The sequence below is a fragment of the Polyodon spathula genome, chromosome 12 (genome assembly GCF_017654505.1).
Source record: "Polyodon spathula isolate WHYD16114869_AA chromosome 12, ASM1765450v1, whole genome shotgun sequence".
Taxonomy (NCBI): domain Eukaryota; kingdom Metazoa; phylum Chordata; class Actinopteri; order Acipenseriformes; family Polyodontidae; genus Polyodon; species Polyodon spathula.
The window spans coordinates 16,486,899-16,500,183 of NC_054545.1; the positions used below are offsets into that span (position 1 = coordinate 16,486,899).

General features: G+C 40.0%; 1 protein-coding gene across 2 annotated transcripts in view; it reads left to right on the plus strand.

Moving 5' to 3' along the window:
* Nucleotides 1-13,285, plus strand: part of LOC121324171 (zinc finger protein DPF3-like) — a 69,118-nt gene that overhangs the window by 15,291 nt on the left and 40,542 nt on the right. For both annotated transcript variants that reach the window (XR_005951226.1, XM_041265716.1), the window contains exons 2-3: nt 7,181-7,341; nt 7,980-8,087. Coding sequence is in view for 1 of the 2 variants with exons in the window: in XM_041265716.1 (XP_041121650.1) it covers nt 7,181-7,341; nt 7,980-8,087 (269 nt within the window). In the remaining variant the exon portion in view is untranslated. The remainder of the gene's footprint in view (nt 1-7,180; nt 7,342-7,979; nt 8,088-13,285) is intronic.

Sequence of the window (13,285 nt, forward strand, 5' to 3'; positions counted from 1 at the left end):
GTCCAGCGATTTAATGCTGTTAGAGAAGAAAAGGATTTATTATTTTTTTTGGTTAGCACTGTGTGTTCAGTGTGGCCAGTTGTTGAATGTTGCTCATGCTAATCCAGTAGTATTATCTTTTATGAAAAGCTGGGAATGCCTTCTTGATGCTGCCTGGGCATGTACACTTTGTCCTGTAAGCCCAGGGATTGAGGGCTATTTAATGCCTGTCCCTGCAGAGAGCGGAGCAGAAGTCTAGTGATTTATAGACTTGCCCATGAACACAATGAAGCCGGAACTCGGGCATTTCACGCGATTGACTCAAACTGAGCTGAAAGAGAAGAGGAGCAGAATAATAAATCAAAGAGAAAGAGAGGGAATAGCTTTATCTGTTAAAAATCTGAGCTTCAAAGCCAATTTAATGTTTCACATGTATGTTTGTTTGTTTTTAATTAAGGCTCTAACTGTTTAATTGAGTAAAAGTTTAAACCTTTTGTCTATACAAGTCATGTACTTTTTAACTATTAGAAAATGGATTGAATAAATTAAACTCTGTGATTAGCTGAACAATATCTTATGACCGTGCAGTAAGAATTGACAAGGGGTGAATCACATGTTTTGTTTTTTAGCTGTCTTTCCTATTGTGGATTCAATGGCTTGTAGCATCCCTTTATGTAAAGCACTTTCAGTATGTTTGTCACAGCTTGCTTTTTGTTTGTAATCCATAGGAACATTACCTGCTGTACAAAGCTGTGCCACCACTATCATAAAATGTCCCCTGTGGATATTTTTCACTTCTCTGCTTAGGAGTGATGTTTGCCAATTTGCTCGCACTTGCTGTTGCTGTTTTTCAACCAATTTCACTCCACAAACTTCCACTCCATTCATTTGCACACTTGCTTGCTGTGCTACAAATCTTATTGACTGACCTACATAGCTACACGTAAATGCTGCATGCATACACAACAACACAGTTTACACGTACTCACAGGTTTGTATTTTCAGTGCATGACATACTGCGTTCTAAACTAATCAAATGTGTTTTTACATCCATTTCCAAGATTTCACTGACTTTATTGAAATTCACAATTTCCCTGACCTCCATGACAAAATCATAGCTTTATGCATGACTGCCTCCCTGACTGTCTGGGAGATTCTGGAGAAGTTAAGCTAGTGTTGAAAAGTGACACAGGCAGCATGTTTGGAGAAATACACAATAAAGGTGCAGAGCGCGATGCATTGTATTAGGGGAAGTGATTTCAGATCTCAGCTTTACTTACCAAATTGTATAAAACATGTAAATAAGCAGTTATGTTTTTAATTTTAGGTTGTTTTTTTTTTTTTCCTCTGCAGGAAAATAATACATCCAAACTGCACTTTGAAAAATAAACTTGAATAGTTTTTTTAGAAAATGTGTAGCTTCTAAAGACAAATACAGGAACTATTTTACACCAGAGGAAGGATACGTGCAATAAACTGTAGTTTACAATCTGATTTTGTTTTCTTTTTATAAAATCAACGTAGAGAGATTTTTCGAAGTGCAGTAACCTGCTCCAGAGGGTGCGGTAACACCTATCTTACTGTACTTCTGTGGGGTTGAAGGCATTCAGCCTTTGGCCTCTCGCCTCACAAAGCGCCCAGGCTTCTGTAAGATATGTCTTGCCACACACCCTGTCGTGGGTTGTTGCTTACGTTTTCCACTTCAACTGAAAATGTGTCAAAGAAAACTGCCAACGAATGTACAGTAGTGTGCAACTGCTCCTTTTTCTATGTGAAAGTCAATTTAACTGCTGATGCTGACATGGCTTCATTGTAGGAAGAGGGGGATATGGCATTTTGAATTCATATCAGCCAGATAGGAAATGTTTTGAGTGTAAGACATTTTTACTTAGCACAGCTTTATTCAGTAAGCAACTTGGATACAAAATAATAACAAGTTACTGAGAGTTGGGGAGTGTACATGTACACGCATGTAGGTCATGGTTATTTACTTTTCATTGCATTGGTGGCTATGAGTTTGTCTTTATAGTCCTAGTAAGGGATGTGTATGTTACAGTATATGTTGACAATGTAGAACAAGGATTAAACCGAAATTGGAACCCCTTCAATGTGCAGCACATGACTGATTCAATTGCAATACAAATTATAGTGTTATAAATAAGAGCTGCTGCGTTGCACTTTTGTAAGCCCATATAAACAGCAGATTGAACCAATAGGCTGTATCATCAGCCAGTAGATTTCCATCACTAATTACCCTGAAGGAATTAGAGCAGATAATCAGGGGTGACTCACGCCCTATTGACAATGTTATGGTAGATGTAGAGTGCATATAGTGTGCGGATCTGGGTTGAATGTGACCTCTGAATGCAATTATTTCATGTCTGAACTGTAAACCATTGTGTGAAATTGTTTAAAAATCAGACAGGTTGTTTTCATACACTCACGAGACTAGTGCGTATACTTCTAGCCTGTTCAAATATATTTTAAAATAAATAGTATTTTAAATAACAGCTGTCAACAACACCTATCCCGAAAACTTCAGAAAAGCAGCGGAATGGCACAGTGTTCAGTGAGTTTCTACCTGGAACTGAGGAAAGCAAATGCAAGGGCTGCTCTACAGTGTGGTTCCTTCAGAGGCTTTTGATGGTGAAATGGGTGAGAAATTAGAACTTCAATTGTTCAATGATGAGGGGGCAGGCGAATATGGCACTGCACTAATAGCATTGACAATTCAGTGTTTGTTCTGTTAAACTTAGTTTCCTTGCTTATTAACGTGGAAATGGTTAATTCTGAGGCAAGAGGTCTGACCATGTGTGAGGCTGATTGAGACAGAGCCTTTGCAGCAAAGATTCTGCAGTCACTATCAAATCCAGCATTGCCTGGAAAGTAGTGCCACAGTGCAGCCAGCATCATCAGGAACTCTGTGTCTCAACATGATATACAATGCCTTCATGTTGTTGATACTGTTATGGAATTCTAGCAACAATCTGAGGACCTGTAAGGTTTTGTACAACACAGAATTACGGGTGCAGCGATGTCAAAGTGATTTCTAATCCAGTGGACAGGCAGTAGAGGTTCCTGTTGAGTAATTGAGGCCTTGATGTGATCTCTGCCCAGGGCCTGACTGGGGCCAGACTGAGGGCAGCAGTAATCTTTTTAGCTGTCCTCAAACCCTCCTTTCCACAAGCTCGGGGCAACATTTAATCAAGCACATACTGTATCTCTCTTTTAATCTATTTGTGCAGATTTATTTCCTTACTCTATTTAATGCAATTACAGTCTATTTGAGTAATGCAGAGGGGAGTCCTCCAAGAAGCTGGAACAGAGACAAAAGATAGCCCCCCCTGCACGCTGGAGATCCCTTTGCTGTGGGTGTGCCAGTTCCAGCAGTGGCTTGGAGCTTAGCAACAGCGACATGCAAAAAGCTTATATAATGACCTTCCTTTGAGCACCCTACCTATGTAGCGCCCTTCAGTTGAATTAAAGGTGTAATACAGTCTCCAATCCCTAACTGTACAAAACTAGAACCATTATTAGGTACCATATTCAAGGCCTCTCAAAGCGACACTTAATGTGATATTTTGGGAATATTTAATTTCTTGCCTGTTTAGTAAACTGTTCTGTGCGTGTTTTGTAATCGCAGCTGAGAGCAGCTGCTTAGTTCAGGTGACTGTGCCAGAGACACTGATGGCATTCAATGGAACACAGATTAGCCAAAAAATACTGGGTGACCTGCGCCCAGTGGAAATGGGCGTGTCTCGTCCAGTGTTGCATGTTTCTGATTGGGCCGCTGTACAGCACTAGTCACACGTTTCACATGTCTCATGAAGTGATTGGCGATTGAAACCATTCAGATTTTCCGTTACTGTAGCTGAACAGTGCTTGCATAGTTCCAGTGGAGCTGCATCTGTCCCAATACTTGTTGCATTCATTGCAGACAAGAGATTTGTTCTTTTTTTACTTATGTTCTCTAAGCAGATTTTTTGCATACTGAGCTCCCTTTTAGCACTGCAGCAGGTTTGGTGTTTTCAATTAGTGTTTAAGGCCCCTATAAAATTGTTTCCTGTTTCACATTGGGTATGGCAGAGGGGTTTCATTGTTATTTATAGGTGTTAAACAAACAGAACCACTGCTTCAGTGTAATGGCGTGGGAAGAAATGAGAATGAACTACCAATGAAATAGCAGCCGTGAATACAGCAGTCAACAACAATCCACTACAAAGCAAATAAGACTTGCGTGTACTAAATTACTGTGTCTATTTGACTTTTACTATAACATGTAGCTTTTATAGCATTGTTTGTTCTGAAAAAAGAGAAAAAGAGAGAAATACCTAATACTAGAAATAAACTACCAGCAGACAGACCTTGAATTTTAAATTCCAGAGTTGGACATTTAATTCTTCATTCTCAGAAGTATAAAAGTAAATTAGTAAAACCTAGGCTTTCCCTTGGAGGTGGATTTCTCTTGCCCCTGGAAGGCAGTGTCTGCCCTGGAGACCTGCGTGGTGACAACTCCCTTCCCTCTCTGATGCCCTGGGAGAACACTGAAGCTCATTGTGTCTGTTCTGGCTGGAGGTTGGCTCTTTGTCCGAAGTGACATTCCAAACATTTCTGTGCATCTGCAGGAGCAGGGGAGAGCTAATCAAGGAGAGGGAATGGGATGTCTCTCTCTCTCTCTCGTAATGTATAAAACTACAGATATTAAAACAGTGTTCCAATTAACGCCACCCTTCAATAAATGCCACACTCATTACCAGATTTGTAATAGATGCCACACTCTGCAAGAAACAAATAAACAGGAAACAAATTTATCAAGGTGTACGCCCTCAAAGTCGAAGTACTGCCAATAAACACCACATTCGAAAACTGTACTATTTCCAATAAACGTAGCCCTTGAATAAATATTGCGGCTGGTTTAGGCAATTTCAAATTTGAAGATATTCAGTATGTTTTTCCTTATCCTGCTTTGAAAGCGGGTGTGCTGCCCACAGCTGTGATGAAGTGCAACCCAACTGCTCCCTTGGGAAAGGAGACCCAGTCCCCTCTCACAGGAGATCCCTTCGAGAGCCCTGCACTGTCTTCTTCTTTCAGAGCTCTTTTACTACCACTCTTCTCTCGCCCGCTTTTGTTTCAATAGCAAAGTAATTAAAAGCAATAAATTAAAACAACAAAACACATTTTAGTTCAGAGGGTGTGTGTGTGTGTGTGTGTGTGTGTGTGTGTGTGTGAAACACAACTGCTGTCAAGCCAAACAGGACTGCTGTTCTGTCAAGGAGGTAGTGGAATGACTTTGCTTTGCAAAGGGTGGCAAGTTTAAAACATTACTGCCTCAGCTGGGTTTAATATATGTTTATATATTTGCTTTGTGACTAAATTAGTTCAGTAGGTTTTTCATTCGCTTTTTTGCACTTCCATTAGCTACTTATTGTAGGTCTCAAATGGCCAGTATTTAAAGAAACCCACGTTATTTTCACTTTAAAACATCTGGTATTACACTAGCTTGAAGAAAGTTAGCTTGCTTTCCCTCCTTGGTCATTTCACCTCAGCAGTGTCTTCTGGGTCAAAGCATTTTACTGGCTGATAGCATGTCAGTCAATACAGGGGAAGGAGCTGGTTTGTTATTGACAGGAAAACAGCCAGTGAAGGTGTGTGTTCAATTTACTCTCCAGGTGAAATGACCCAGGAAGTGCAAGGCAGTTAGGGATTTCTTTAACCTAGTATACCACATTTCATTAAATTGAAAAATACATCTTTCAAAACTGCACATGTGAGACCTATGTAATGAATGGATATCAGTGGCAGAGAAAATGTTTAGAACTAATTTATTAGATACTTTTGCTTTCAACTCAATGCAGGTAATATGCACCGTTACACATAACACATGCTATAACATATTGTGTTTATAATGATGTGTGATACAGCCATCATACTAAAACTATTATTACTGTTTCATCTGTCTTATTTAACTATAAATGATAAAGAATATAGTGTGTGGTTCTGTGGAAAATAGAAGCTGAAAGTCATCTACTCATGGAGTGTATATCGGCTTGTATCATACAGCACCCTATACAATGTTCTATCTATATATATATATATATATATATATATATATATATATATATATATATATATATATATATAGTCTAATATATATAGATGTGCTTTATGTGCAAGTAATCCAGCACGCTTTTTCTACAAACTTGGTTCCTACAAAACAAAATGTAGTCAAAACTTGATAATAAAGACCTTTCTTCAACCTAACTTTAAAAGTATAAAAGCCTTGGAACCACAGTTCTTTAATCAAAATCTAGGAGACTGCCGGCAAGCAGCCAGGGACATAGGGAGTAAGAAACTCAAGTAAACACACCCAAAGCCTTATAAGCGAAGAATGGTTAAATTGATCCCCCTGAGTCATAGGTCAGTTTAACTACAGTGGTCTAGCTGCAGTCAGGCATGAGATCTACTTAATTATAATTACTTTAATTAAGAAGCTGCAGATTGCTGCGATACGGTGGCTCACACGAAGTAAGAAAATAGACAGTTTCACCTTGAAGCCCAGACCCTCAGGATAGAAGGCATCTGGTGTTTTAAAATTCAGCCGCAGTGTCTTTTACAGTCAGTCTGCAAAGGCAGGCAACAGCACAGCAGTGTCCTGAACCTGGGAGTAGCTGTGTCTGTCACCAGCATTCTTAAATACGCAATTCTGTCCACCCCCCACTCGCACAGCAAGCATCCCACCAAGGAAAGCACACTCCTCCATCTGCAACTATTCCATCTGATGAAAAGAAAATACATGATCTTGTGATTAAAGCTGAGAGACTGGGAGAGGGGAAGAGGGAAGCAGCGTAGCCTAGTGGTTGGAGCGGCAGGACTGGGAGGGAGGCAGCGTGACCTAGTGGTTAGAGTGGAGTGACTGGGAGAGAGTGGAAGGCAGTGTGTCACAGTGGTTAGGACTGATGGACTAGGAGGGAAGCAGTGTGTTCTAGTGATTAGAGCTGAAGGATTGAGAGGCAGTGTGCCGTAGTGGTTAGAGCCGAGTTACAGGGAGGCAAAGCAAAGATGCTTTAAACTTTAGCTACAGCTGAAGATATTAAAGTTAACCGTGCATCTGCTATGTGTGTTAAGAACTGAATTGCCGTTTCTAATAATCCTAATAATTTGCATATTGATTTCCATTGTTGACTGTCTCCTCTCTCCGCAGCCTGGGTGATCAGTTCTATAAGGAGGCTATTGAGCACTGCCGCAGCTACAATGCCCGTCTGTGTGCAGAGCGCAGCGTGCGGCTGCCCTTCCTCGACTCCCAGACCAGGGTGGCACAGAACAACTGCTACATATGGATGGAGAAACGCCACCGGGGACCAGGTGTGCACAAGGGAAGGGGGGGGGGGGGGGGGGGGGGGGGGGGGCGGTACTTACTCCTCCTACTTCATTGTCAAGGCTAAGATGGCCAGCTGTTTTCATAGGATCAGAGACTAACAGTTAACCACACTGATGAAGGCAAACTCTTGTCTACCTGACTTGATTACAAAGTCGAGGTAAAACTACAGGGAGACAAAAGGTTTGATAAGAACAAAATAGTTGTTCTGTTTATTGAATGGTGTGCATTCATTCTTTAAGTAGGGGGTGGGTTGAAAGGTCATCACATGGCATTCTGGAATGAGGTCACCAGAGATAGAACAGACAGATATCATTCCACTGCCAGCTGGAAATTTATCTGAGAGCTAGTTACTAACAGAGAAAATGACTGAAACCGGACACAATGACATCAGAGGTTTAAAAAAATAAATAAATAAAAGTAACAGTCAATGGTATTTTAAATTATTTAATTTTTTTTTTATAGCAATTAACAGAAGCATAACTTGTGCAGTGTATATTTTATATTGTATCAGCCCAAAAACTACATTTTTCCATTCTGGTATTGAATAATTACCAGCACTTCAATGGTAATATAACAGCAGTTTGAAGCTCACGTTGTTGGTCGTGTGTGTGTGTGTGTTCAGGGCTGGCGTCTGGACAGATGTACACGTACCCGGCTCGCTGCTGGAGGAAGAAGAGACGATTGCACCCTCCTGAAGACCCCCAGCTCCGCCTTTGTGAGCTCAGACTGGGGGGGGGGGGGGGGGGGGGGGGGGGGGGGGGGGGGGGGGAGGAGGGGGGGGGTGGGAAAGGCAGAACAAACAGGTGGTAGAGCAAATATATACGCTGGAGTAACTAAACTGAAACATGGTCTCTCTTAGGTCTAGTCTTGTGTCCACCATCTCCCGTTTATATATCGTGTTCGACCCATGGACGTTGACTTTGTACAAGTAAAGGTCCCTCTGGTTCGGGGTAGGTTGACTTGTAAAGGTAAGGGCCACCCCCTCTATATAACTATAGGTGCACACCACTTATAGCCAGTGAATTCTGTTTACAGTGTATTCAAGTGAAAAGCACCTGCATTTCAGTGGGAAGTTCTTCAGCTTAAAACGGACTCACTTATAAAGTAAATGTATTTTTACTGCCTGTAACCTGCTCCGTCTCGGGACAGTAAACAAGTTAAAAAAAAAAAAAAAAAAAAAAGACAACAGCACAAGCTTGTATTGTGTAAGCGCCTCTGTGCAAACGGTTAAAAGCTGTGAAGGTAGACATACAGACGCACACATCGAGGGAGAGCAGGGTAGGGGGTTGCTGCAGAGTGGCCCAGTGTGCAGGCCTGCCCCAGTCCCTCAGACCACAGGCAAAGAAAGGGCTGCACTTTGATGTGACACACAGCACAGTTAGACCAAAGATTTCCACATAGCTTAAAGGTAAACTCGGTTTTTGTATGAATGTCAGATCGAAACTGACGAAATCATTCTTCTGTTTGCTTCAAGAGTAAGAGGTACAACACTGAGCAAATGTAGTAATTTTTACATCATCTGTGTGTTGCAGGGGAACAGGTTATTGGTGTGGTGGGGCTTTAGAAATGATTCTGAAAGCTTGATTTGAGGACACAGGAGTGCTTGGTTTTAAAAAGCCACAAGGATGTGATGACTGAAACAGAAAATGATACAAAATTAATTTTTAAACAGCAATACTATTTTATACCCATACCAAGTCACTATGTAAAGGTAGTATGTATTTCTCAAAAAACATTTGACCAATATTAACTGTTTCTACACTAAGAAACTTCACTGAAAAATTATTTAATAAGACAAGGTCTGGTTAACTGGTCTGCTGTGGATTTATTTTTCCTATACTGCACTAGTAGTCTGCAATTTCCTCTCTTTAGCTACAGTGTATCTAAAAGGCCTTTTTCAGGTGGACAATATAGGCAATGGCAGATTTGCCCAGTTCTGTAGGCGTCCTGAATCTGTTTGGATTTCCTGGGTGTCTGAAAGTGTGTTAGCCACTCCCCCAAGCTTTGTGCTCTCTGCAAATTTCACAAGTTTTCTAATTATCCCTATGGGAAGCTTTTATGAGGCACAGTAGTGACACTGTTTAATACAGTAGAAAGGGTACAGCTTGAGAGAGGTTGTTTATAACTAGGGCTTCTGATTTTCGGTTTTAACCGGTAAAAAAAAACAAACAAACAAAACAATGGTATCAATGGATAGCCAATAAACACCGGAAAACACAGTAAAAAAAGTGGAAATGGTTAATCAATTCACGCTGACTTTACCCTTTAAAATTTAAAAAAATAAATAAAACCTACTTCAAAAATAATAAATACATTTCCCTGTGCTGCTGGGCAATGTCCCGCCTTCCTGACTTGCATCTATCACTGATTCGTTCTGAATACTTTAAACCTGCCTCAACTACTGAGTGACAGCACATTGGTACAATTCTCTTGGAGACTCCGCTTGTGAGATTTAAAACTAGATTACAGTCAGGTGGAGGCTTGTTAGTGGGATTTAGAGCTGTATTACAGGTAAGTTACAGAGGATTTAAAACAGAACTGTGGCGAAATATACAAAAATACGTACACACAAAAACCCCAGATAAATGTACCATTGACCGTAGGGATTTCGTTGTGGAAGACAGCAAAGGAAAGAAGGCACAACTTAAGTGTGCAAGTACTGTTGAGTTACTCTACATATTTTGACACACACACAAAAAAAAAAATGCTCAAGCATTTTGGAAAGTAACTGAAAACACAGATTTCATGCAGTTTATCAAAAACGAAAGCCCCGAAAAAAAAAAAAAAAAAAACAATTTACATAACTCGAAAATAGCTAAAATAAGTAAAATACAATTAATAAAACCTAAAAAACAGAAGCCCTATTTATAACACAACTGAACCTATTCAGTATAAAAGTGGAGATACTGAAACATACTTGTTTTTTGGTGTTGGTGTGTTTTATTATTTGCATTACTGTCCTATTCATGAGGAATGTGTACTAGTGGTTTGCTTGGCCCGGCAGGTCCAGCATGACTGTTGTGCGTTTGCTGTTTTAACTTTTTTTTTTCTTTGTCCTGTCTCCTGTCCTTCAGATTAGAAACTTGAAGTAGTGGTTGTAATCTAACCTTGAGTCTGGGTGATACTGCTAGAATCAGGAGTAACACAGCTGCGAGAAGCGTTTATTTTTAAATTTAAAATCATCAGCTTTTTTTAGTTTTTTTGCAAATTTTAAACCTGGAGAAAATCTGTGGGAAGTCAAATCTGTTTAGTGATTCGTGGACAAAAGGTCAAACGGACAATTGTGCAATAAAACAATTAAAATATTCCAACAAACACTGCTTGAAATGTATTTGGTTGCAAAAATGACCATGTTCATTTTCATTCAAGAACAGAATTCATGACTATATAACAAAAATAGCATGGAAAGGAAACCAATGCGTAAATGACGTTTGATATAAATAACATGCATTCTAATGTAGTTTGAAGGGGTGTTGGGGTTATTTTTCTCCCAAGAGCAAATTATACTTTTTTCCCCCAGCTAATTCAGAATTCAAGAATATTTTAATATTCGTTTACATTTTGAAACACCATTCATGAAAAGCCCATGCTCATCCCAGCACTACCGTAGACAGTTTCCTTCAATGGGACCAATTAAAGAAAATGAATACGTAGTTACTAGGCAATGGGGCCATCTGGCTCTGGAGGCACCTGTCTGTCAATAGGTATTGCCGATACTTTTTTAATGATTGCTCTAATTTTCTATTCACAGCCTTGATAGGGGATTTGTATGTCACCATTATTATTCCAGTGTTAATGGGGGTGTTTTAATCAAGGATGCCTGGGAAACTCTGTGGAGCTAACCTTGTGTGCTTGTGGAATCCGATGTGCTGGAACAGTCTGCTCTATTTTCAGATTGATTTCCCGGGGGAGAGCTGTCTGGTCACTGACAGCTGAAAGTCAACGAGCACAGACACAATAGCGAAGGCTGCAAGGCTTCAGTATGGCTGTGCATTTAATAAAGAGCGAGTACTACACAGGCCAGGGTGCGCTCTGTTGAAAGGGTGCATATCTTCAAATGTCATTTTATTAAAGGGATTGTTGCTGGTTTCTTTTAGCCCGTTATTCGTCTCAGTTATATATCCCATGTGGGTATGGAATTTAAGTGCCACGTAATTAAACTGGGCATCAAAAAATATATAATTAATAAAATAAATTGGGCATTGGAGAATTTTCAATTCAGCACACACACACACACACACACACACACGTACACACACTCAAACATGCTATTGTGATAAAGAACAGTTGTAACAAGCAAAAAGCAGACAGAAAAAAGGGAATTGAGTGTGTGAGTGAAAGAGACGGAACTACTAACTAGAGAGAAAGCCCCAGTTAAAAAGTGCCGATTAATCTTTAGCCGATAAAAATGTCGAATTATTAGATTGATCTCTTAATCGTTTTTATCCTTTATCTTCCCCTCTTCGTGATGCTTGCAGTCATTATGTTCTGTCACTCCAAGATTAATTATATTCATTATTTTTCTACCTGATTCTGAGCTTAAAGTCTCTTGTAATTCTTGTATAATCGGGAAGCACAGACTAAGACCAAGAGGAAAAGGCTGTCCAAGCAAGCTCAAAGCCAGGTGGGTATTTATAGCATAAAAGCAGTGAGCTCCATGAAAGAAATAACACCAACTTGAAAAGGGTGTTTGAAGCTACCCCGGCACCCTTTTATAAAACAGTATCTGCTCATGCAGTTTGCCAGTCTGTTCAGTGGGGATCATTCACACCACAGCTATCTTTGCTGTTTGTACAGAAGCCCTGGGTTGCACTAGAATACTAATGCAGTGACCTTTCCCCTCTCCAGCGTAGGGCAGGACACAGAGGAAATTCGCTGAATGTCTTCTTGAATCAGATCTCAGTCCCCTGGGGGTGGGATGGAGCTGTCTGTACCTGGGCCAGTCCTAATCAAATGATGCATACACACATGCACAAGTTTATACATGAATGAATAATTGTTTACTCTACATGTATTTTTATTATTGTGAGTGCCATCTTTTAAACAATATCATTTTTTTTAGTATTTGTCATTTCTCACAATTAGAAACGCACCGAAGACCTGAAGTTATTTGAAGGTGCCGCTTACATTAACAAAAATGGGTGCAGGTTAGGAACAATTACCTTAAAGGAGAACTAAATATATAACCATTTCAATAGAAAACATGTTAAAAGAAACTTTTGATGCATGTTCAGCTTCTCCTTGAACAGTATGTCATATAAAAACCATTAAAACAAATGAACATTGGATGTATTGGAGCTCTCTTACGCTTTGTGTGACGTCCTGTTATTGACTCGCTCTATAGCCACACATAGTTTTCTATTGAGCGTATGTCACATTCCTATATTATGTAGCCCTTGTTTTGTTATAGCTCCCCTTTGTTGGTTTAACGGTTTAGGCACACAAACATACTTTTTATTACTGTTTTTCCTTTTTGTTATTTTTGCACCTGAACGCTTTGCATTCCAACATAATTCACCCTGCTGGCGTTCCCTGCTGTGGGTGGCTCTCAACGATATGACGTAACAGCGGCACCAGAATGGTTCCAATATGGCGGCGGCCTGCATTTCCAGCTGACCCAGAAAGCTGACAAAAATTTAAATAGTGGCCAAACGCTTGACCTTTTAACAGAATTGGCGCAGCGAGACACATTTGTTATGTATACAGAGCATTTAGAGAGCCTTGTTATTTTGTGTACAGTTCCCCTTTTAAAATCAGCAAAATTTCACAAGTGGCCCTCTTGTAATTAGAGAAACATGTGGTAAAAATGAGAATGTGGCAGTAGGCAAATTTTAATTTCTGCAAATATATTTTATGGCAGTACAGGTAAAGGTGAAACAACCTCCCTTGGAAATATTTCTTGTCCATTTGGCATTACTTTGAACTGGG